The sequence below is a fragment of the Vombatus ursinus genome, unplaced genomic scaffold (genome assembly GCF_900497805.2).
Source record: "Vombatus ursinus unplaced genomic scaffold, bare-nosed wombat genome assembly UNPS02014180.1, whole genome shotgun sequence".
Lineage (NCBI taxonomy): Eukaryota > Metazoa > Chordata > Mammalia > Diprotodontia > Vombatidae > Vombatus > Vombatus ursinus.
The window spans coordinates 1,453,272-1,481,001 of NW_020953958.1; the positions used below are offsets into that span (position 1 = coordinate 1,453,272).

General features: G+C 36.9%; 1 protein-coding gene across 4 annotated transcripts in view; it reads right to left on the bottom strand.

Moving 5' to 3' along the window:
• Positions 1–27,730, bottom strand: part of ZFAT (zinc finger and AT-hook domain containing) — a 271,413-nt gene that overhangs the window by 87,011 nt on the left and 156,672 nt on the right. For all 4 annotated transcript variants that reach the window (XM_027860422.1, XM_027860423.1, XM_027860424.1 and 1 more), the window contains one exon: positions 19,342–19,430. In XM_027860422.1, the coding sequence (XP_027716223.1) occupies positions 19,342–19,430 (89 nt within the window). The remainder of the gene's footprint in view (positions 1–19,341; positions 19,431–27,730) is intronic.

The following is a 27,730-nucleotide window of genomic DNA, read 5'->3' on the forward strand; positions in this document are numbered from 1 at the left end:
CCAACTGCAAACAGCAATGTAATAAAGTCAGTCTAGTTAAAACAACAGGCACTCTGCAGGAAAGATAAGAGGTGGTATGGTCCAAGCAATTCAAACCATCACTGTCACCACTTCCTTCCCATATCTCTCAATGGAGATATCACAGGACCTGATCCCAACAGCACTGGGAATAACAGTACCCCCTTCTCACCTCTCAGACCATTGGCCCAACTTCCATCCCATCATTCAGGGAACCAACCCTTGTGGAGATGTGAGCTGGCAACTGTTTTGGTAAAGGCTTTAGCCCCTGCCTTCTCAGTTAGTCAATAAACATTTATTAAACACCTACTATATTCCAGGAATTGTGCTAAGAGGTTGGGACATAAATATGAAAAAGAAAGACAATCTGTGCTCTCAAGGAACTTATGATGAAGCGATATGATGGAGTCCAAAGGAGACCAGTCAAGTGGAAAATGAAGAGATGGTTAGCCTAGGTGGCTTCAGCTACTAACGACCCAGAAAAGAAAGTTCTTGCTACCAAAGACCCTAGCACTGTACTCTGGTAGAGTGAATTCTGGGATTCTATGGTCAAAACAAGTGTGACTGCATTTTGTCTTTCGGTTTCCCAGAAGAGGACATTATAGACTGTCAGAATGCCCAGATAGTATCCTGAGCTCAGGCTGTGATAGTCCGGGAATGATAGGAATGAGGACCACATGAAATCATAACTTGAGAACGAAAGCATATTTGAATAGTTGATGCAATCCTTCTAGTTCTAGTACGATGGGAATTCACTATGAAATGTTGATGTGTTTTGGTCATCACCTTTGAAAAAATAAAAGACTGTTGCTGCTTTTTAAATCACAAATAGTTAATTGACCTTGTTGAAGTTGTTGATTTTATTTGGTGGGGAAGGGGAAGAGTGACTGCTGAAAGATTAATGGCATTATGACATTTAGAAGGGTGACTGAATTTAGCATTTTTAATTTGTTATATCACAGAGCAATCCACTGAATACTCTGTTTTAATTTATTGGTACTTCTCGGGATGTAAGATTCATGAGCTATTTCCTCTGATGCTTTCCCAAAATGATTTTTGCTAATAATGATGGTGTAAAACACCATAATCCACCAGAGCCACAGTCACAGGTCAACTTCTTTTATCTTTCCAAAATCAATTAGCAAATGGTATGCCTTTTACTGCAGTCCTTTGTAGATTATTTTACTGGGTACTATTAGGGGACCAGACCTAGTTAGGAAAAAAGAATTCCTAATTTGTCACCCTTGGGACAACTAGTCCCCAGGGATAACTGGTACTCAATCTAGTTAGGGATTTAAAAAAAATAAACTCTGAGCACAGCAGACACCTAATAAATTTTTATTGAGTGACTGAACAATAACTTGTATTACTTTTCATATTATTTTATAATTTAGTGTGGATAAAGATTAAAGGAACTTTCTCTAATGGATTATTCTCAGGGATTAACGGAGGGTCCCAGAGTGTCTGTTTTCCACTAATTCTTTGGCTTGACTTCACAATTTATTTTGACTACAGTCATATTCATGCCAGATAAGTGTAAAATTGGGGTAGCATTCTTCTCAAAAAGATTTCAAAATGTCCTTGAATCTATGTTATCACACATTTTCATCAATGAGTTGGACAAAAGACAGGGATGCCATTATTATCAAATCTGAAGAAGGCATGAAGCTAGGAGCAAGAGCTTATCTTTTTATCTAGGACAGTGTCAGGACACAAAAATATTTCAACAGGCTAGAACAATAAGGCAAATCTAATTAGTTGAATCTTTGTAAGGATAAAACTAAATCCAATATCTAGGCTCAAAAAAATTAATTCTACAAATTCAGGATAGGGCTAGTCTAGAAAGATGACAATTCACATGAAAAAGACATGGAAATTTTAGTGGACTTCAGTATCAATGTGAATTAACAGTGTGACAATTAGCTTAAAAATTCTAACTTTATATCTTAAGGTATATTAAGAGAGCTAGTATATGGGACTAGAGAGCTCATGGTCCTCTTGTCCACTGGTCAGACTATATCTGCTCCAACATCACAATTTATTTTTATATAAGTACTAAGAAATGAGAAATAGTCTAGAGAAAAGTGACTAGTTGAGAGTCTAGGTTCAAAGAATAGTCACTAATGGTTCATATCAACCCAGAAAATAGTAGTGCCTGTGTTTAGCCCAGTGCTACTTAACATTTGGGTAAAGGGCTAGCTGGTACCCTAGAGGACTAATATACTGGATAGCTAACACAAGATTCTGACAATCTAGAACAGAAACAATGAATGGAATCAGAAATGCTGGGTGGATATTGCAGAGGCAAATACCAGCTCAATGCCAGGAAAAGCTTCCTAGGACAGTCCATGAAGATCACAGTTTCCCTTCACTGAAAGTCTTCAAGGAAAGGCTGGATGATGCCTTGTCAGCTATGTCACAGGGATTCTTTTTCAGGTACGGGTTGGCTAGATATGGTCACAGCCCTTTCCAGTTCAGAGAGTCTGTGATTCGGTTGACCATAAAGGTGAGGGAATGAGAGCTTGCATCTACAGATGGTTAAAGAAACAAGGATGTTTTAAACTGGAAAAATAAGAGCTATCTTCTAGTATCTAAAGGGCTCTCATATGGAAGAGGGATAAAATTGTTCTGCCTGGACTCAAAAAGCTGAAACAAGGGTGAACATTTCGGAGAAATTTAGGTTTGAAAAAAAAAATTGAGACATCCCAAGTGGAAGGGGCTGCTTTAGGAGGTAATATATTCTTCCCTAGAGGTCTTGGAGCCAGATGACTATGTGAGGGGGATGTTGTAGAATGGGGTTTCTGCTCAGGTACAGGTTAGACTAGATGTACATAGGACCCTCCTACTTTTTGGGGATTCTGTAATTCTATCAGACTGAATTGAGGTCAGATGTTTACTTAACAATGAAAAACAAAAGCAAAAACAGGCATACAGGGTATCTCAAAAGTGCCAGTGCAGTTTTAAGTTATTAAAGCTTATTAAAACTCTTAAAGCTTAAGACCATACTAAGACTTTGGAATCACCTTGTATAAAAAAGTATTTTAACAAATAAGCCATTTAGAGAGGTATGAAGCTAGCTCCAAGTTTTTTTCATCAACACAGTTAAAACTATAGGAACCAATAACAATGACTAAAACAGAACCATAACCTAATTACAGGAATTAATAATAAAGTTATAGGAACTAATAACAAAAACTCCCATTTCCATAAAATCTTCAGGTTTACAAAGTACTTTCCTTACAACACCCCTGTGAGGCACATAATATAGCACTATCCAATTTAACAGTAAAGAAAGCTGAAAGTTAGAGAGAGTAAATGATTTGCCAAAAGCACATATATGGTATATAACAGAGCCAGGATTTGAATCTAAGTACTTGAGTCTAGGCCATGCTCCTGCCCCTGTGTCCTCATCACCATCCTTTCCCTTTTAAACCCTACCACCCTCTCCCTACTTCTTCCCTCTAACCCCCTCTCTTTCTTTGAGAACTATAATTAAAAGTATAATCAAATCGACACTACCTTTGACTCTGGAAAGGGTATATTAATGGATTGTTCTTGCTTCACTTATTTTTTTGTCTTCCCTATCTACTACGTGTGTGTGTGTGTGTGTGTGTGTGTGTGTGTGTGTGTGTGTGTAGAATGGAGGGGAGGTGTTTTGTGTATAATGTTGTCCCTCGTTATAATATGTAATTATAATGATGAAACATGCTATCTGCCTCCAGAGAAAGAAATGATATTGTCTGAATATAGCCTGAAGCATACTATTTTTCTCTTTCTTCCTTTCTTTCTTTTGTTTTCTTCGAGTCTTCTTGTACAAAATGACTATTACGGAAATGTTTTCTGTGAGTGCACATGTATAACATATATCAGATAGCTTACTGTCTCAGGAAGCGGGGAAGGAAGGATGGACAGATAGAATTTAAAACTCAAACCTTAAAAAAAACGTTAAATTGTTTAAACATAGCTGGGGAGAAATAAAATATAATTAAAAAAAAAGAAGACGACATAACTTTGGCCTGGCACATGTTCAGATCCCCGTAAGTCATAACTTTCCCATGTAGAGAAGCTAGGAAACCTACTTCTAGGAGAGTTGAGATTAGTGTAAAGAAAGTAGCTTAGAGAGACAGTGGAGATGTGGAGATAGATAGTCTATAGCTGGTTCTGGCCAAGTGAAGAGGAGGCTCTTTGATTGGCTGAGGGCATTCAGAAAAGCCTGTAAGCGTTGCTTATGCTTTTGAGCCATTTTCTACAGCTGTGCTCTTGGGCCAAGTTCAGCGACCCATTCGTCTCCACTGACAAAGTTAAGAGACCATGATGGAAGGTCATATGACCCCAAGAAACAGCCTTTGGTCTTTGGCCTCTAAGTGTATTTCCAAACTGTCTTCCATTCAGCCACTAAAGCAGAGGTCTGGCCAGGTCACTTTTCCTACTCAATAGGCTTCAGGGGTTCCCCAGCGCATCCAGGAGCAATTGTAAAAAGTTCTGTTTGGCATTCAGAGTCCTTCCCAAGCTAGCTCCCTTCCTACCTTTCCAGTCTTCTTACATTTTACTCCTCTCCACATACTCTGTGATTCAGGGACACTGCCTCCTTGCTGTTCCACAAACAAGGCGCGCCATCTGGTGGTTCTAGATGGTGTCTCTGACTGTCCCCCATGCCTGGAATGCTCTCACTCTTCCACGGGGACTAAAGACTTTTCTTGCTTCATTTAAGTCCCAACTAAAATTCCACCTTCTACAGGAAGCCTTCCTCAAGCCCTTTTCATTTCAGTGTGTTCTCTCTGTTAGTTATTTCTGTTTATCCGGTATATAGTTTACTTTGTACATATTTGTTTACATGTTGTCTCCCATATAAAATTCCAAGCTCCTTGAGGGTAGGGGTTGTCTTTTGCCTCTTTTCATATCACCAGCACTTCCCACAGTAGGCACTTAATAAATGTTTACTGATTAATTTAAGTGAATAATAATAATAATAACTGCCATTTACACAATTCTTGAAGGTCTGCAAAGTGCTTTACAGATATTATCTCATTTTATTCTGACAAGTTATTATTATCCTATTTTTCAGATGAGAAAACTAAGACAAACAGAGGTTAAGTAACTTGTCCAGGATCACACAAATTGTAAGCATATGGGGTTAAATTTGAACACAACTCTTCTAGACTCCAGATCCAGCCCTCTATCCACTACACCACCTAACTTCTGAGTGGACCACCTAACCTCTGACTTTTATCAATTCAAAAGGTCCAGAGGGCATCTTGGCATCCCAGTGTTCCAGAACCTGAATTTGCTACTAGCTCAGTAATTACAAGAGCATCTTTCAGGAGTGACTGTCTGGATCCAGGACAGTGAAAGCAGACAGGAGGACTCACAGAGCAGTCATGCTGCATTGAGACATGAACTTGGTAGAACCAAAGCTATGTAGAAACTGAGATAAATTTGAGCCTATTCTCAAGAATAAGGTTGGGATTTAAGAGAGAATATGGGAAAATATATTTGTTCTTGCTGTATATTTAAAATAAATATGCCTTTGAAAAAGCTACTCAATGTTAAGTGGTTAAATGGAACCTAGGATATGAGAGAAATGATCATTTCTCTCTCATATTAATAGCCAATTAATAAAATTGGAGAGACTCAAGCTTTTTTCCTCCTATCCTACTTCCTTGTCCAATCTCTCTAGATCAAAGCTGTTGGAAGATCAGATTAACATTCTCCACATTCTGAGTACTGCTACTCCACCCAACTAGATCAGACTTCTAATCTAAAGTGAAACTCCTGGCCTCACATCTTCTGCTTAGGCTTGAGTGGGGAATACAGATTCTTTGTCTCTATTGCCCAAGGCTAGGGGTGGTTTGTGTGCAGAGACAGTCTTTTTGCCCAAGAGTGATGTTACTCTCTCAGCCCCTCACTGGAGTGAACCCACTCCTCATTGTAATATTCATTATCTCATTAATTATTAACCAATTAGAGTTGATTGCTACCTTCAAGAACACCCCTCTCCCAAGGGCATATAAACCATGAGCCCACTGCCATGATGGTCTTTGGCATTCAAGAATGCCACTGACCTCTTTTATTAAAATGCTAGTATTGTTAATAAAATGACTCATTACCCAGAAATTATGTCTCTCTAACTTTTTAAACATCACAAGTACAAGGTATACGTCAGTGGGCAGAACACAGCTCATAGAGCCTTGAGCAGATGGCAGTTAAGAAAAGAGGTATCTCCAAACTGTTCAGGGGTACCCTAGAATCCTTAGGGGCAGATGCAGGACGCCTGGCCTTATGAGAGTGAGCCCAGAGCATACTCCCTACAAAAGTAAGCTTTGTGAATTCAGGGACTGACTCCCTTTTGTATTTGTACCTATGGAACTTAGCACAGTAATTGGCACAAAATATTTATCAAATGCTATTCATTGCCACAATTATGTCTTCCATAATCTGAAACACCAAAAAAAAAAAAAAAGAATAAAGCAGTAGTTGTTTCCTTTAAAACCTCTGTAACACACACGTCCCCCCAAAATATTAACTATAACTCTGGCACTGTCAAACTTAAGTCAAGTTACATAGATATAAAAACTCTGGATTACACCAGTGCTTCCTCATGGCCTTTGCTGATAGGACATCTCTAGGATTTATGACATAGTTTCTAAAGCCAAAAAACCATGACAGGAAGATGGAAGTTTTTCATTAGGTCTAAGGTAGCCATCAATTTTGTAAAATGCAAGCTAGCACAAAGTCACCCTAAGAACTATGCAACAAAGGGGAAAATCCAGAATGCTTCAAGACTCTTAATTTTAGTGCTCTTTTCTTTTACAGCTAAACTGAGTTACTTATTTAACTTGTGACACGCTTGAAAAGCAGTGGAGCATTGCAGAAAGCCTTTCACGGGACTGAGATTCTGAAGATTCAAGTTCAAAGACCCTCACTGTCATAAGTAAGGAACAGTCTCTCTAGAACCACTCTGAGATTCAGTTTCTCTACTTGTCCCACGAGGTCAGGATACAACTGGATATTTACACTCAATAAAACTGCAATATTTACTATATACCCAATACATTCCCCACTTCTACATATCCCTACAATTTCAATGGTATAGAGAATCCCTATCAAAGCAGGTTAATAATTCAACTATAACTTATAATATGAGAACTGCCTAGGATATTGGGAAGCTATGTAACTTGTTCATGGCTGGTATGGGTGGAGCCAGGACTTGAGGCCAGGTTTTCTTGACTTCAAGATCTCTGTACCATGTTAACTTTCTTCAATTATGTTCCTTCAAAATATCTATATCTATATATCTATATCTATATCTATATCTATATCTATATATAATTTATATATATAAAATATATATATATTTATTTTTAACATTTTAACACTCTCTTGAATTATGTTCTTTTTAAAAAATATATATATATGTGTATATATATATATATATATATATAATTTATTTATTTTTAACATTCTTTTTTAGGGGAAGCTAGGTGGTACAGTGGATAGAGTTGACCCTGGAGTCAGGAAGACCTGAGTTCAAATCTGGCCTCAGATACTTGACACTTACTATCTGTGTGACCCTGGGCAAGTCACTTAACCCCACTGTCTAGCAAAAAAACAACAATAACAAAAAAATTCTGAATTCTCTCCCTCCTTCCTACCCCATCCACTGAGAAGGCAAGAAATGTGATATCATGTAAAATCATACAAAATATATTTCCATATTAGCCATACTGCAACCACAAAAAAAGCAAGAATAATTATAAAGAAAGCAAAATTATGCTTTGATCTACATTCACACTCTATCAGTTCCTTCTCTGGAGGTGGATAGCATGTTTTATCTTAAGTACTCCGGAACAGTCTTGAATCATTGTATTGAATACAATAGCAAAGCCATTCACAATTGATCATTGCATCATATTGCTATTACTGTGTACAATGTTCTCCTGATTCTGCTCACTTCATTTTACATCAGTTCACGTAAGTCTTCCCAGGTTTTTCTGAAACCATCCCGCTCTTCATTTCTTATATCACAACAGTATTCCATCACAATCACATACTACAATTTGTTCAGTCATTCCTTCAAGGATAGGCATCCCCTCAATTTCCAATTTTTTGCCAGCACCACCAAAAAAAAAAAAGCTGCTATAAAAATTTTTGTACATATAAGTCATTTTCCTTTTACCTCTTTGGGACACAGATGTAGTAGTGGAATTGCTGGGTCAAAGGGTATGCACTGTTTTATAGACCTTTGGGCAAGTTCCAAATTGCTCTCCACAATGGTTGGATCAGTTCACAACTCCACCAAAAGTGCATTAATGTCTCAATTTTTTCATATCCCCTCCAACATTTGTCATTTTCCTTTTTTGTCATTTTAGCCAATCTAACAGGTGTGAGGTGGCACCTCAGAGTTGTTTTCATTTGCATTTCTCTAATCAATAGTGATTTAGAGCATTTTATATTACTATATATAGCTTTGATTTCTTCTTCTGAAAATTGTTTGTACATATCCTTTGACCATTTATCATTCAGGGAATGATTCCCTTGGAATTATGTCCTAATGCAACTAGAAATGGCCAGCCAGCACAGGATCCAGGACTTTTGACTACCAGAATCAGGCCAGCCAGGAAATGTACTACATTTTAAGGGCATTAATTATAATTTATGCTATAAGTCATAGTATAACTAGAAGAGTGTGAACAGGATGGTTAGGGGGACTAGTGAGTATACAAAAGAATCTTTTGAAGGAACTGAGAATATTTAAAATAGCCTGGAGAAGAAAAGTATAAGGAGGGTCAAAGACAGCTGCCTTCAAGAATTTGAAGAATTGTCATGCAGAAGGATCAAGACTTCTGTTTGGCTCAGGTGAGCAAATATTTTGCACAGGAGTTACTTATTATACCAGTGAAATCACAAGTCCAGTTCCCTATCCATAAATGATTTTCATTCATTCATTCATTCATTTATGACCACTAATTTCCCTTTGACTACAGGCAAGATTTTATTTCTATCATCATTAAATATAGATATAAAGATGAGGGGAAAAAATTTGATTTTTTTTCTTTCTTTTCCCCCACTCCTTTAAAAATAGAAAACAATAAAAGTTTAAAAAAAACCAATAAGTTTTTTTTTCAAAAGAATCAAGCAAAATATTCTTATAGATGGAATGTTTTCAAATGCAATAGTATAATTTCAAAATTGACGTGCATTTAGTCAATTATCTCATCTCAATAAGTAGCAGTAAATCAATCTGCTCAAAATAAATGCCAGTTGAAGAGATTAGAATACTCTTTAGTGCTTGCCATTTAATTGCTTTGGAATTCCCTTTGCTATCAAAACATATAGAATTCCCATAATTCAAACTATGAGCCAAGCAATTTATTATTTTATTATGAACCAACTCATTTTCCGTACTCTTTTAAGGAATCTTAAAAATTCAAAGTTTTATGAAATTGAAATAATTTATTCAGTAAAAACGGATCGTTATGAGGACAGAGACTATCTTTTTATCAACCAAAGGTGGCTGGTACAGGCCCTTGTACAAAGAAGGCATACAATATCCACTGAATGAGGCTTCCATTTCAATTCTTCATGACCTGGCATAGGTTGTTTCCCTTATCTTGAATGCTCTTTGTGGCCACCCTCCCAACCCTCCACATTCCCAGGCTCTAAGAATCCCTAATTCCCTTCAAACATCACTTCAAGTGTCTTATCACAGTCCTTTTCTGAAGAAGTCCTAGTTATTACTAGTATTCTCCTCCTACTCTTAAATCATTTTGCATGATTGTTTATTTACTTATTTGTGTGCAAATTGTGTTCCCCAACAGAATATAAATATGTTGAGGGCAAGAGCTGGATCAGTTTTGGCTTCATTTGCCTAGTACCAAACACAGAACATCACATATAGTAGGCACTTAACAAATGCCTATTTATTGAACTGAACCTCATTTTACCATTTAAAAATCTTAAACAATATAAGAATTGGACAAGGAAAAAAAACAACTTACTACAAAAACCACAATGTAAACCATCTCTGACTCTCACTCATTCATCTTTCATCAGTCCACTTATTCAACACAGTTTCAAAAAAACATCTATATTGACCTTCTCACTGCCTGAGCTGTGGTGCAGTGAAAAGAGCATGGGACTGAGAATCAAAAAACACAGTGGGTCCTTGGGTAAGTCAAAAAACCTATCTGGGACTCAATTTCTCATTTTAACAAAGTAAAAATGGGGTTTGAAGTTCGGACTAGATGCTATCTGTGGTATATTTGAGCTCTAAATCTATGATCCTAGTTAAGTCAGTTACAGCTTTTATATATATATATATATATATACACACACACACACACATACATACAGTCTTGTGAGGCAGTCTTAGAGGGAAATAAAAACTTAGCTTTGGAAAGAACCTTAGAGATCATTTGATCCAATCACTAGGTAAAACTGAAACTCGTTCTCAACAAGTAGTCATTCAACATAAGCATCTCTCACATCCATCTCCTTCACTGAACATACCACATCATACCACAATCACCCTATTTCAGGTCATCATCCCTTCCTTACTCATCTTTTGTCATCCAGTTTCTTCCTTTCTAACCCCTCCTCCATGCAGCTGCACAGTTTCTAAAATACAAGCCTGACAATATCACTCTGGTGCTCACCAAGCTTCATTGTCCCCCTTCTCCCTCTAAGATAAAATACAAATGTCTCTATTTGGCATTTAAAACCTTTCACAACCTGGCTCCAGAGTACTTTTCCAAGCTGATCGGATATTACTTTACTCCACCTTAAAAAAACAAACCAAAACAAACAAAAAACTTGGCCTATTTGCCACTCAAAAACTTCATTTAATCTCTATAAAGTTCAATTTCCCCATATGTAAAATGGGAATAAAAATGTCTGTAGCACTTTCTTCACAAGATAATTTTAAGGATTAAATAAGGTCATGTATATAAAGCACTTTACAAACCTCAAAATGCTAATATAAATGTCAGTTTTCACCACAACCATCACTATCATCATCCTCTTCAGATCTGATTTTCGAGGATTCAATGAGCTTTGGAGTGTTGGTATGGAAGCTTTCTCCACCCACACAGATCAAAACCCCTCTACAATTTAATTGTTAAACCCCTGAGAGTTGTCTGAGGAAGGCAACAGTCGAGTGACTTGCCCATGGTCATACAACTAGTAATTTTCTTAAATAAAATTCAAAAAAATTCTTCCTGACTCCAAATCCAGTCTCTATTCACTATATCATGTTGCTTGTAGACAAATATACCACATATCTATACATTTGTGCACAAGTGCACACACATAAAAAGTGTATACACAGTTAGCAATATGGCATAAAAGATAACAGCCTGGCTTTGGAGTTTGGAAAACTAGGTTCAAGACTTACCTGTGACATAAGCTGGATGTGTAAGCATGAGCAAGTCACTTGAGCTGAGTGCCCCCACGCAGTTTTCTAAGCCTATAACTTACAGACACATTGGAGAGAGGTTCTACTCTGGAACTAACCCATACTGATTAAATCACAGACCTGGGATGAATCTGCACAGACCGTACACAAGCTTGGCATTTGCAGCAGCTGATGACATCTCCAAGTTTCATAATAAAGGCTTTGTTGATACATTTCAAAAATAAGCAAAAAGTATCTTAAACACAACAATACAGATAACTGGGAAACAGCTGAATAAACTATGCTATATCAATGCAATGGAACAACGTGGCATAATCAAGAATGACAAATATGAGGAATATAAAGAAAAAGGGAGACCATACTAAAAACCCTGGAAATAAAGACAAGAGCCAGAAGATCAATAGACACACTGATTATGATAATACCAGAAGAAAAACTGCACAAAAATACAGGGACAGAACAACAAAAAACAATGAAAGGGGATGTAGAGGGAGAAACTTATATGTGGTGAGAGCAGAAGTTCTTAACCAGGACTCCACAGACCACTTTCAGGGTCTGTGAAAATGAACAGGAAAAAAAAATTACATTTTTATTTTCACTAAACTCGAATGGAAACTTAGTCTTTCCTTTCATTGCAATTTAAAAGCAAAACAAACATTCTGAGAAGGAGTCCATAGGCTTCATCAGGCTGTCAAAGGAATCCATGACACACAAAAAGACTAAGAGCCCCTGTGTTAAAGATATTTATATGTTGGTGCTTTCAAAAGTTTAATTAGCTTTGAATATATATTAAATTGGTTTTGTAATTTTTAAAAGTTAAGCTCACAATAAATTACTCTAAAATACATAAATGTGTATGCTAACCATAAGCAGACTCTTACAGACATCTTTTTAAGAATGAAGAACAGGCCTGTCTTACATAAATGACTTATCTAAGACTAAAAGGTTTATTACCACCTAGAAGTAAGACAAAGCTTCATGTTCTGAAAGTTGATAAGTAAGGAAATGATTAAAGTGGTCTGTGAAATGACTCACTGTCAGAACTGAAGCGTCCTAAAGTATGGAAAGTCAGCAGCAAGCCACACTGCACAGCTTCCTAAAAGATCAAATGCTGGAAACTACTGGTTTCGGGACAGCATTTCATTTTTACTGTCTTGCAGATATACTTTCTGAATTCATGACTTGCCATACAGAATACTCTGAAATCCATTGAGCTGTTTTAGAAGATACATAAAAGGTAAGGAGGTGCCTTTTGGCTCACTTGGTGCCTCATAAAGGGACACACAGAAGTCCAGACCACCTTCCTACGCTGAGATGAGATGTCATCATCATCGTAACTCACAGCTCTACAGACCTTTAAGGTTCACCACATGCTTCCCCCAAAACAGCCCCATGAAAAAGGTAGTGCTGCCAATGCTATTATTCATTATCCATGCCAATACTATACATCCATTCTGTATATGAGAAAACAGAGGCTCTCAGAGAGGGGACCAAGAGTAAATGTCAGGGCAGTTAGATGGTGCAGTGGATAGAGCGCTGGCCCAGGAGTCAGAAGGACTCAAGTTCAAATCCAACCTCAGACACTTATGTGACCCTGGACAAGTCACTTAACCCCCATTGTTCCACCCCCCCCCAAAATAAAAGAATAAATGTCAGGCCTAAATCCAAGGTCACTGCTACCAAAGCCAGCACACTTTCTAGTATACCACAGCAAAATACGTTAACAAACATCATCATCACCTCTAATGATCTTTATTATAAAGTTACCAGCTTTAAAGAAGTCAATATATAACTTCAACAGAAATCCTGGTCAAAGAAGTAACATAATTCTCTAAGGGGAATCTTCTTCTAGACAATTTAAGGAATGAAGTAAGACCATTTCTGAGTGAAGTGGATAAATTAATATCTCAGCTCATAGGTTATTATAAATCATCTAATCTAACTCCTGCCTACAATGTCCCCAAGAAGGAGTCATCCAACGTTGGCCGAGAAACTTCTACTGATGATGATTTACTATCTCTGAGACAAAGCATCTTATTTTTCAACAGCTCTAAAGTTCCTCCTTATGTAGTAAAAACATATGTCATTGTAATTTCCACCTGTATTTCTTAGACCTGCCTTCCGAGGTCAAGAAGAACAAGTCTAATCTTCCTCCACAATGTAATCTATTACAAATTTCTTTTTTTTTAATTTTTTTTTATTTCAGACAAATGCTAAAACTTAAATACATTATAAGAAAAGAAAAAGAAACATTATAAACTTAAATATAAAATAAGAAAAAACAAAAAAATGTCATGTGCACAGCAGGACACAGGAAAAGATTCAAAATATATAGCAATAACTTTTCATTTCAAGAATGCCTGTATATTAAATACTGTGCATTATCTTGAAAGCTGTCCATCTTTTCTTTGCTCCCTTGTAGGTTTTCTTTTGTTCTCTACTGTATACTTTTTACTTTCTTCTTTTTCCCCCTCCCTCCTTCCCTACCCACTACCCCAAGACTACAATTGAGCATTGGGTATATATACACACATGTATGTATGTATGTATTGACACACACCTATACATATATACACATACATATATATATACATATATAAACATATACTTTCCCTAAGAAATTCTAATACTAATCTTTGTTTTTATGTTTGTGCATATTTCTTTTTTTCCTATCTCTCTTAACTCCTCTACTTTACTTCTACCTGTTACTTTACCTTCCTATTACTTAACCTACCCCCACTTCAGCAATCCCTCCCTTATCCTCCCATTCCCTTAAATCTAAACACCCTTCTATATCCCCTTTTTAACCTATTCCCATATCGTCCCCTTTAAAGATCCTTCTTTTATCCTTTCTCCCCTCCCTATCCCGAGTTTTATTTCTTTCTAAATTCAGAAGATTTTTACATTCTTCTAAATGTATATGTATTTTCCCCTCTTAAACCCATTCCTGATGAGAATAGGTTTCCAGAACTAACAGTCCCCCTCCCTCATCTAATTCTTCTGTATTGGTTCCTCTTGTACTTCATTTGTAAAAGATAATTTCTCTTTTAGCTGTATTTGAGTGGTTTTACTTTTTGAAGTTATATCATACTCAGGTCTACCCCAATCTTCCTTCTAAGTTACCTAATTACTACTAACGATCTTAAACATAGGTTTTACATTTTTCACACATAAAAGGTAAACATTCTATCCTTATTTAGTCCCTTGTTTGGTCACTGGTATGTACCTTATATTTCTCTTGGCTCTTGTATGTTAAATCTTCTATTGAGTTCAGGGTTGTTGTTTTTTTAACAAAGACCTGAAAGTCTGACAATTGATCTAATGTCTTTTTATTTTTCGTTCAGAACTATGCTTAGCTTTGCTGGGTATGATATTTTCAGCCAGAAGCCCAGTTCTTTTGTTCTTCAATATACAGCGTTCCAAGACCTGTGATCTTTTAGTCTCACCACTGCTAATTGTGTGATTCTAATTGTAGCACTGCCATATGTAAACTTTTTTTTTCTTGTTGTTCATAATAGTTTGTCCTTGATCTGGGGGTTTTGGAATTTGACTATAATATTACTGTGAGTTTTCCTTGTAGGAGCTCTTTCAGGTGGTGATTGGTGGATTTTATCTATTTCTACTTTCCCTTCTTGTTGTAATGCTTCAGGACAATTTTCTTTGATTATTTCTTGTATTATTGTATCAATATTCTTTTTTGATCAGAATTTTCAGGTAGTCCAATTATTCTTATGTCTTCTCTTTTTGATCTGTTCTCTAGATCTGTTGTTTTTCTTACAACATGTTACATATTCTCTTCTATTTTTTCATTCTTTACATTTTTTTTTTATTTCTTCATCTCTTATAACTTCACTGGTTTCCTTTTGCCCAATTCCGATTTTCAAGGAGTCATTTTCTTCCTTAAGATGCTGGATCTCCTTTTCTAATTAGTTGACTTTCTTTCCATAATCTTGTTTTTCTTGTGTTTTTCTTGTTTTTCTTTCTAGTTTTTCTTCAATCTCTCTCATTTGATTTTTAAAGTCTTTTTTAAGTTCTTCAATTAATTCTTTTTGGGCAGGTGACCATTAGACATTATTCTTTGGGATAGAAGAGGGTTTCTTTGCTTCATTATCCTCCTCTGAAGACGCATCCCAATCTTCTCTATTCACATGGCTCTCTATGGTTAGATTCTTTCTCCTTTGTCTGTGCATTTTTCTTTTTGTAATTATTTAGTTTTTATAATCACCTTTAGTCCCGAGGTATGGGGGATAGTTCTCCCTTCTGACCTTTAACTCAAACCAAGACCTTCATCCTCCAGTAAGTGCCCACAGCAGAGGCGTCCCTACCACACTACTTCTACACTCACTGGGAGTGTGAGGGTTCCTTCTCGCCCCTACCGTGTCTTCACAGCACAGCCAGGTCTGGCTTTCCTTGTCAGCAGAGGATCCCTCCATCTTCCTCAGGTCAGAAGCCCAACTCCCCTCACTGTCCCTGGGGTAAAAGTCCCTGTGCCTGGGGCCAAGGCAGCCTCCCAAACCAGCTAACCCCAGGGCTTAATGCTTGTTGTTTGAGCAGCTTCAAAGCGTACCCTAGCCTGGAGGTGTTTGCTCTTCAGAGAGAGGAAATCTCATCCAGGGATTTTTCTTCAGATTTTCTCCAATTGTCACAGGAGAACCCCTCTTCTGCCCCTACTCTTATTTGTTTTCACAGATCTAAATTGGCCCAGGGGTGCTATTTTTTCTCTTTTTTGGAGGAAAATCTTGAGAGTTTAAATTTTCTGATCTATTCCTCCATCTTCCCAGAATCCTCTCCACTACAAATTTCAACAAAGGTAATAAAACCATCCTCTTCCACCCTGTCCCTCCTTCTATCTCCAGGCTAACCATCCATAATTCTTCCTACTGTCCTTGTATGCTATAATCCCCAGTCATTTGCTCTGGGCACACCCAAATTTATTAACGTCCTTCCAAAAATGTTGGACATGATATTCAAGATGTGGTGTGACCAGGGCAGAATGTAATGGGACTATCACCTCTCACTCATAACCTGCATCTCAGTAGGGGAAATGATGTTTATAACACCAGGTTCAAATAGCTGGATGTAAAAATGAACAAAGGGACAAAATCTAATATCCAGAAAAATACTCGTGATTCTGGACCTTAAATAAAATTTAAGGCTATCAAAAGCAAGAGAAACAAAATCCCCACACTCTGCACAGATAATTGGTTAAAAAAATAAAAATAAAGTTTTCCTTTCAAAGCCTTTATTCGAGTGATCAATCATCCTTGGGCAATGCCATCATTCTCTGTGCAGGAAGGTAATCTGAATTGCCACAGAGATCTCCTATAAAATTCCAACCTTTACCTCATCACTATCTTGTCAAAGTAACATCAGAGATCAAAAACCACGTTTCCAATCTGCTTTAACAATAGCTTATGGGAATAATAATACATACTTATACAGCTTTTTTGGTACAAAATACCTTCCTCACAAAAACTATGTGAAGCAAGAAGGCAGGTAGTTCAATTGTTATTAATTCCATTCTACAGAATAGGAAACTGAAATTCAGAGAGGTCAAATAATTAGCTTCAAGGTCACACAACTACTAAGCGGCAAGACAGGGATTTGAAACAAGGTTTTTTGACTCAAATCCTAGTTCTCACTATACCATTTATGTTTATATATAGTTCCACTACATCATTTTATGTTTATGCTTTTGATATTTCATATTATATGCCTTTTATAAAATAATGATAATATTAAAAAAATTGCCAATCACACCAGTGGCAGGTGATTTTAATCTTCTTGCTGTCATGGACTCCTTGGCAGTCTGGGAAAGCCTGTGGACCCATTTCTCAGAAAAATGATTTTAAATAGATAAAATAAACACATAGGATTGCAAAGAAAAACTATTATAATGAGATAAAGTTATAAAAATATTAACCCCAAATTCAAAATCCATGTAATGATGGAAGCATGATGATATATGTAAAGCACTATCACGGGAAAGAGAAGAATCATAATGGTATTTTTCTTAGAATTGTTTAGAAAGCATCATTCTTCCCTCAACATCTTAAAAATGAACTGAGATAGAGAAGTCAGGGATTAGGAAGGGAAGTAAAGGTTTTTAGGTGAGAATGTCAAGGTAGAATGACTAGCTGTAATGGGAAAAAACTGAAAGGCTGGTGCAGGGAGTGGGGACTTGAGTTTCACTCCCTGCTCCTTTCCTCTCTATCTCTTTCCCCTCCTCTCTCTCTCCATATCCAGATCAGCTTCTCTCTCCACAACCCTTCATCATTCTCTCCCTTCCTCCCATTTCTTCTTTCTCTCATTCACTCTCTTTTTTCTGCCCCCTCTCTGACCACAATATAATTCCTTCCTCTTTCACTGAGCTGATGTTCTAATTCAGCCCTTAGTCTATGCAATGTAATAAAAAAAGTGATAAAGAGCTGGAAAAAAATAATATGGCCATAAAATGTGGTTGATGAGCAAGGTTCCATTTCTTCTTTTAATTATTTCCCACTTTTCCAGGATATTGCTTGTTTGTTCATATTTATTTGCTTGTTGCCTCCCTCATTAGATTGTGAGCTCCTTGAGGGCAGGGACTGCCCCTGCCCCTTTTTGTATGCCCAGTGCCTAGCACAGTGTGTGGAGTCTATGTAATAAGTGCTTAATAAATGTTTATTGACTAACTGATAAGTAAAGTCCACTTTTCATAAATAGCATTATCCTATGAATATATAGCTACCCTACTGCTAGGCATTTCCAAATGTAGTTATGCAGATATTCATATTACAGACACAGTCCTTTGCCAGGCCAATACTCAAAGACTTTCCAACTAGGTAGAACATTCCAGAACCTGTGCTTCCCAAATACAGCCTTTCAGAACCCAGGGCCACTTCCACACCACAATAAGGCATTGGGTGAAGAAATGTTACCAATGTGGAAACATTTATATGTTTTACAGGTTAAAAATGCAAAAAATACCAATACATTTAAGAACTCTCAAAACAGTCATATATTGCAATAGATTGTATGCCTCTTGCTCAAGATCTAACCAGTATCATCGTTAACAGCTTACAGAGCACATATGTGGCTATTCTTTATACACACACGTGTGCATATGCATACATATGCATATGCACACACACATATACATATCCAAATATAAAATATTTGTATACAGGCTGCCTCTCTAATATAAACTACATAGATATACAAAAAGAACCTAAAAGAGCAATAGGTGTGACCCTTCCCAACCCAATAAGACACAAATGGTGGTCTTCCCCATAAGATTAGTGATCACTATCTAAGGATCAGAATAAGGTTAAATGATTGAGGTAGGATTAATACTTCCTTCTGCTTACAGCTATCCTTTGGTTTGTGGCTGAAATTGTTATTGTAGAGATTAGTACTGTTCACAACCCTACCTCTTACACTCATGCTTGACATCTCATTTCTCATTGTTACATGTCACCACTATCATCAACAACAGTATGTTTGAAATACCCATTTGTACAAGGCACAGGGCCAGCTTCTGTACTATATAAATTCATTGGACACAATCCCTAACCACTAAGATGTTTAACGGTTTAAAACAATCAATAACAATGCAGGCATTGAGAGTATGTAACAAACAAATCAATTGAATAAATATAAATAGCTGCATTAAGTGATAGAATCTGTTGTTGTTGTTGGGGGGGGGGGTTTAACAGACTATGAGCAGTACAGATTTTTTTTTTCAAACCATATTGAAAAGACTATGTCTTTGGAATGAAAGAACAAGAGATATGCCTTCAATTCCAGGTGCTGCTGCTGTGATGGATGAAACCTGGCTCTGTTGTACAAATAGTAAATGAAAAATACCCTTTGTGAAAAGGGAGCAGCACATCCCTTCTCAGGATCCATTCTGATCTGCTGCATCTTCTTACCTTGAAGGAGGCATGCTGCTCCATGTGGCGTAGGAGCTGTGGCTTCTGAGCAGCTGTGTAGTCACATACCGTACACTTAAACTGTTTACCTGAAACGACAGTATCAGACTAAGTGAGATGGAGTTTATCCCCAGCCTGTATCAGTAACATTAGTAGTGCCAAGCACAGGGGTGCCCTGCTCAGCAGGAGAAACTGTTTTAGCCCCAGTGGGTTCTAGTGGCAAAAAAAGGATTAAGGAACCCTGCATGGACTGAAAGTAGGAGGAGACCTTAGAGATCATCTACAATACTGTAAACTGAACAAGCCCTGATGATGACGATGATGATGATGCATACTGCATGTTACAGTTTACAACGCACATTATCTTGAATATGGTCTAGGATTGTCATCTTATTTAGGGAAACTGAGGTTCAGACAGTTAAGTGAAACAGTAAGTACCATAGCTAACAAATGGCAGGCCTTCTCTCCTAGCTCCAGGTCCTTACCCAGCCCAGCATACTCTCTCTTTCTACTCAAGAAAGTCCCAAGAAATTTGACTCCTCGATATGTGCAGGTGAATTGAGATGAACAAGAAAACAAAGTCCTCTACTACGTTAAAGACACAGTTGTGAAATTAATTTTGCTAATAATATTAGTGATGTTGCTCATAATAGCATGATTAATATATTGGATATGAATCATTGTTTGCTTCAGAAGAGTCTAGACAATGTCTCAATGTCACAGATGCTTTGCAGCAATTCAACTAAGTGCACATTTGCCCAGCTAAGGACGAAAAAAGTTGGCAAAGCTACTCCCAGAATAAGAACTTAAGTGAGGGAATAGCTTAGGACCTGAATATCAGAAGCAGTTCTCATCCCACCTCACGTACTTCTTGAGAGAGGAAGAACCAGGTAGAAGTGGAGAACCCCGAAATCCTCAGTTTTCCTGAGGGTGTAACAATAAGAGATACACTCTGCTGACCTTGGTCAACCTCCTGTCTCAAGTCCTTCTCCATAAAATGAGGAGATTTGATTAGATAACCTCGAAAGTCTATTCTAGCTCTAACATTCCATGCTCCAACATTCTCTGCATACAGTGTATACTGGGTTGGACTGGATTTTGCTAGCATTGTGCTAAGCACTGGGAATACAAATAAGAAAAACAGTTTTTTTCTCAAGGGAGCTCACAATCTAATGAAGGAAAACAATACCCACATGGAAGCTGAAAAGTACTGGGGTTTGGGAGGAACCTGCCCCCCAAAAAATACAGTCTCCTGGGCTACTCTCATCAATACTAAATGTATCTTCTCATGCACCCTGACACATCCTTCCAGAGAAATGAGGAGTCATTTTCTTTGCCCCTTTCTGGTCGTCCATCTACCATTTCACTCAGAAGCCACTCTTACTCAGAAGTTCAAATATATACACATATACACACAGACATACATACATACGTACATGTTATTCTATCCAAAGCCTAGTGACCATTGTGTAATGATTCCTAGGTCATTCTTCATTTTTTCAGAGTTCAGAACTTGGCTCACAATTTTCCTCTCCACTCTAACCCGACCTTATACTTCAACTAACATGTTATAAACACCATAGTTGCTTAGGTCATAAACCTCCAAACTCATATGATCTAAACCAGTGGTGTAAAACTCAAAGAGAAACAGGGGCCACTAAACCATAAGGATTCCTACAGGTGCATATTAACTTAGAAAACCACATATTAACATTATCTGTATTCTAAGGTATTTTATTTATTCTGTTAAATATTTTCCAATTACATTTTAATCTGATTCAGGTTGTATTTAGGAGTATTACAGCTGGCCAGCAGATCACATTTTTAACACCTTCAATCTGATCTTCACTGTACCCCATTACATAGAGGTTTCATCATCACTCACCAATTTTACACCTCTACAATCTAGAACTCCACGTCCATGAACTCTGAAATTCCTTTTTCTAATCATAATATTTTATCATTCTAGATTTCTTTTTGCCTTTGACTCCCCTAAACCTGTCAAAATTCCCTACCATGACAAACAATACCCTATCCCTTGGTTCTTTCAAAGGTCATCACACCTGCACTGGTCACATTGCACTTTCTTCCCTATCTCAACCACTTGGCAAATTAATTCAATTCTACACTATCCTCTGAAATCAAACAAATCCCTTGTCCCCTTTTCCTAGACCTGAACACATCTTGCCAAACCCTAACCTTGGATTACTCCCAACATCTGATTCTTTCACTCCAATTTATGGACTGCTAAACAAAGCTAGTGAAGCAATGAAACAGTGTGGACTAGTTGCAAGAGAAATTCATCTAATATAAATTCGACAGGGCACTCACTACAGCAGACAATCTTCAAATACAGCCCCAATCAATTTTCTATCCCCCTCAGCAAAATGTCTGTTCCAAACATTCTCATCTCTCCTCAAAACTCCACAGCACTGTCTCTCCCAGCTCTCTCAGCTGAGGACCTCATCTCATATTTCACTGAAAAAAACAGAGGCCATTCATTAAGAGCTCCCTCTTCTCCACTTTTCATTTCACATCGTTCAGACCTCTTGCCCCACAATCTCCTCCTTCACCCCTGTTTCCTTGACAGAATAAATCCCTCAACATGCCCCCCTCCCTTGATCTTATCCCCTCCTGAGTCTTAACCAGTATACTACCCACTCTATCATTCCCACTCTCTCTTCAACCTTTGATCTTTCCCTATGTATTGGCTCTTTCTTGCTGCCAAAAAATCCACACATGTCTCTCCATCCTTTAAAAAAAAAAAAAACTAACCAAAAAATACCCAAAACAAAACAAAACAAAAAAACTTCACTCAATCCAACCATCTCCTGCATCTACCATCTTATATCTCTTCTGTCCTCAGCTAAACTCCTTGAGAAATCTGCACATACTAGATGTCTCCACTTCTCCACTCGATCACTTGCAGCTTTAGAACTATGACACTATGAATGCTACCAAAGGAAGTCATACTAGGATGCTTCTTTGATCCACCAGGCTGACTAGGATAGACTACAAATTCATATTATCTAATTTCAACTGGTTCCTTCCTAGCACATGACAATATTTTTACTCTTATGTGATTGACCTCTTACTGTGCTGTCCATAGTAGCTGGTCGGAACATTCTCTTCTGTCCACCAGTCAAATACACCCTCCTCTTCCCTTCCTCTTGGTAAATGACTTTGGCTTATAATTTACTGAAATAATTTAGGAAAATTGGGAAATGTCCCCAATTCTACACCTCATACTTATTTGCTATTTTGTTGTTTGTCTTTGGTTATCTGTGTCTACCATAGTGTCTGAAATACAGAATGTGTTCAACAAATACTTGTTAAATTAGATTATACGGTACTTAATAGAAACTCTTGGGGATTTGAGTCCCCATTTTTGATGAGCAAAATTAAATTTGGCCCAGGAATGCACTGAATCTATTTGTCCAAACTATTAAGAAACAGAACCTCATATAGAATATTGATAGTATCTCTAAGGCAAGACATTCTCCTTTTTAAAAGCTATTAGAATTTTCTATAATGCTATTTTTTTCTTAAGTACTAGGTTCAGACTCTCTTTAATAAATGGAAAATCAAAATGAACTGAAAATTCCATTTTCAAATCATACTACAAGATTCTAAACCTTCTGAAATGAATATCCAGATAAGCTAGGTCTTGTGCCAGGCAAATAAAACAAAACTCATCCTACTAAATAGTTGGCATCAAAATGTATTTCAAAGTGTTTTTTAAAGCTTTCATTCAATGTGATAACTAAAGTAAATCAAAGTATTTCAATTATCCAGTTACAATTACCATGCAAAGTGACAAATTCTAGATTGATATTTGACCAATGACATAAACTAAATTTTAATGAGCACACCATGAAAAATATCACTTGGAAAATATAACATTAAACTAATTAAGAAAAAATTTAAACTTTGCATGTTTGTGCAATTTCCTTTATCTATACAAACTGCATAGTTTTCTTCATATTTATGGTACCTCTTCACAAATTCAACAAATTTTTAACAAACAATTCTGAAGTGCCTTCTGTGCTCTGAGAACTATGCTATGTATTGGGGAAATGCAAAATTTATGTGTGACCCAGTCTCTGCCCTCACTGAGTTTTGCCTTCATACCTATAGTGGCAATATCACTCAAAATTCAATAAGCAGTTATAAAGCACCTACTGTGTGGTGGGCACTGTGCTAGGCACTGAAAAAACAAACAATCCATGCCTTCAAGAAACTTATTTATATTGTTTACATAAATAAGTAATGAGCGTTCTTACACAAGCTAATGAGAAGGTTGATATTAGTAATGGTAACTTACGTCAGCTAATTAGTAAGTATTCATGCCTACCATCTTCATAGAGAAAAGTGATCCTGAGAAAAGAGGTCAGTCAATAAACATTTCGTCATTTATTACAATGTCATTCTGATGCAACAGCAAAATAACATGTGCTAAAGAAGTGTCATAAAGTGAAGAAAACTAATTATCTCATTGAAGATCAAGAGTCCACCATTATGAGTTTGCTAAGAGTTCTGACAAACTTTGTATGAAAAGGGGAATATAAAGATTTCTGATATTATAAACTAGCAAAAAGTCATTTCTCCTTGACTCTGAATCCCTGCAATAAAAATTGCCAACACTTTTACAAAACCACTGACAGCTCCCATAAAGGAGAATTAGGAAAGAGACTGACACGAGATCTTTTGTTATCTAATTAAAATGATGAAAATCTGATTCACTACTAATCATAAAAAGTAATAATTTGGAACTATCATTTTGTTTTTTGTAATTTCCTCAGGGAAACAGAGGATATTGAATAACTTTATTGGCCAGAGATTAGAATGACACCAAATGGTGAGTAGTCAAACAGGAAATGCTTAAATCTGCAAATAACAAACAAGTGTACAAACAAGACAGGAAAGAAGATACAAGAGAAAGAGAATGTATAGCAGCACTTTTTAAATTCCTTGACTTGTTATATATCATTTTGCCTACTTCAGAGGGACCCAGGGATGATGCTAATATTGACATACCTCAATTCTACTTACTATAAAAGACACAGTAATTAGAAATCCTACAAACCCCAAGGTCCCAAAGGCTATGCCAGTAAACTATAAACGATGACAGCTTCTACCAAACTAGAAAGACACTTATTTGTAGCTAAGAATGGAGAGGTGCATCCTCAGAAGGCTGCCAATGGAGACTTTTTTTGGCCAGTTTTGACTGATGAAACAAGACAAAAGTGCAAAACAGCCTTAGTCATGTGTGGCTTACTTCTACTTTCACAGTCACCATGCATGAGCAGTAGGAAGGGGGACAGAATGTGCTAGAAATCATTTGATCCTCTATGCATCTACAAATGTTTCTGCCCAGTGACAAGGGAACTGAGACAACACTTGCAGAACTGAATTTGATACATCTCTATAAACACTAATTCCATGAAGGCACAGCAACATGTAAGGGAAGGCTCTAGGCTGCCTTTGGAGAGGCAAAGAAAGGAGTTGGCAGAATTGATTTCATTGGACACTGAGAAGACATGAGAAATAATCAATGTGACTGACATATATTCATCACACCTTTCAGTGCTCAAAATGAGCATACGCAAGTAATCATCACAGAGGTGATGACAATAAATACACTAACATTTTGCTGCAGAAACAGGGAAATTCCATGATGATTCCAACAAGATTTTCAACACTAAGTCAATGTATACTTCCATACCTGGTGACTTAAATACAAAAAAAAAAAAAATCGCCCCCCAGAAGAAGACGGCAAATGCTACTTTTAAGCTACACCTGGAATCAGGAAGACCTAAGTTCAAATCCACCCTCAGAGACTTAACAGTTTGTTTAGCATACTGCCTGGCATATAGTAGTGCTTAATAAATGTTTATTGATTGATTGATTAATTGATTGAACAAGTTACTTAACCCCTGTTTGCTTCAGTTTCCTCATTTGTAAAATGGGGATAATAATAGCACCTCCCTCCCAGGATTGTTATGAGGATCAAATGAGATAATAATCATAAAGTGCCTGACCCATAGTAAAAGCACTTCAAAATGTTGGCTATCATCATCATCATCATCATCAACATTATTATTATTATTAAATTAAAAGTTCTAATGGCATATTGACCATTCAGATGCTTCATGCCAATGTCCTCATGGATATTACTAGCAAAAAATAAAATTAAGGTGCTGAACATAATGAGCTTCAAATCAAATCACAAAAACTAAAAGGAAAATCTACTATATTCTAATAGACAAGAAACAACAGGGCAGAGAAACAACAATCATTTCTGAATTGGCTGTCTAGTTAGCAATCACATTACTGATTAAACAAAGTAAAAAACAAATTAGAAGAAATGATAACAGTGAGAGGAAGACATTTAATGGGTTTGTCACATCTCCAACTCAATCTGTTTAATTAAGTTAGAGACTCAGGGAAAAAACTGGGACAACAGACAAAAGTAAAGACATTGGCTCTGTCGTCATTTCTTAGAGAAGTTCAGCCCAGTTCAAAGCCAAACAGAGAAGTCTGAAAGTTCCTAGAAACCACCTCAGTCATCATCTTGCCAAGCAGAAGGACATGAGAGCTAAGGGCAACACTGATTCAGAATACAAGCTTATCTTCAAAATAGTATGGTGGAGGATAATTGAAGGCCACAGCAATATCACTTCACAAAATAACAAAAAGCATTTTGTAGATGAATCTGGGAGGACAACAAATATACATGAAATTTAACAGAGATAGTGACCCTTTTACAGAGATTTATTTTCATCAGCAATGACAGTGGAACCATCCATGGTACTTAGAATCTCAGACTACCTCATCCTGATGCCACATGGGAAGAAGCGGCATTACATTTAAGAAGTCAAAGTCAAGGAGCATGGCAGAACCTAAACAAATACAAGAAGAAATATATGGTGGAGAAGTGATTTTAAAGATAACCAGGGATCAATTTTCAAGGTATGCCAAAGAAGGTAAGACTGGAAAACAATGGAAAAGCATGGGCAGTGCTTCATCTCAGCCCTGCCTTCTCTCCCACAGAAATGTGAGCAAGAAGACACGAGTAACTGCCATCCCTTACAGTTACTTCTCCAACTCCATAAAATCTTTAAGAGAATGGTTCAGGAATGTATCAGATATGTCCCTGATGTAAACAAGAGAAGGCAACAAGCAGGCTTTGCCAATGATATTCTATGGCAGACCACATCTTTGAGGTCACAGTATTGATTGAGAGAGGTAGAGAATAGAAGAACCTGTTATGTCTGTTGTATATTGATTTAACAAAAGCATTCAACTTGGTAGACCAAAATGTAGTTTGAAAGTCTCTCCTCAAAGATGTATTACACATGATAAGATTATTTAAGATTATGACAAATACACTAGTCACTGATTTGTATTTGTGAGTGTATGTATGTGCACTTTTAGTTTGTAATGTGAATCCTAGAGGAAGAGTACAGACCTAATAATCAAAACTATGATTCTTTAAAAGTAAATTAAGGCAATGAAGGCAATCTACCAAAGTTTTTTAAATAGACTAGCATTTGTATAGAAAAATTTATGCATCTGAGTCAACAACAATAATAATCATAATGATGTAATAATAGAAATGGTACACTAGCTCTGTAAAACTAATAAACAAGATAAATCTTCACACATCTCTGACAAACCATTGGTAAATTTGTTCCATAATTCACTAAGTAGTGAATTAAATTATGTGTAAAATAGATGTGTAAAATATATACTTGCACAAGTTGTCCATAAGCACTTGGGAGATGTCTTGCACAATTCCAACAAAAGGAGGATTTCCTACTGGTGACTAGGTTCTCCAAATGTTCTTATTCACAGATAACACTGTATTGTTAGATTTAAGTCCTAGGACACTATGGAACCTCCTCAGTAAAGTCCACAATGACACAAAAGATATATTGGTCTGATGGTTCCAACCATTCATACTGCAAATACAAAATAAGTTCAACTAACATGGAAATGTTTTACATAATTGCACATATATAACCTATGTCTGATTGCTTACCATCTCAGGGAGGGGGAGGGATAGAATTTGGAACTAAAAACTTTAAATAAAAATGTCTTAAAAATCAGGAAAAAATACATATGACACAGTCTATGGCATTCAGTTTAATGGACCACCTACTGAATTAGTCAACATACACATGTACACATACATATATCGTGTACAGGCTGAGAGCCCGTATGTATAAGATTTGCATCTAGAAGGGCCCTCAAGGACCTTCTAGTCCTACATCATAATTTTAAAGATGAGGAAAATGTCCTAAATCTTAGGGACATTAAATCACTTTGGTCAGTTGTTATTATTGAGTTGTTTCAGTTGTGTCTAACTCCTCACGAGGCAAAGATA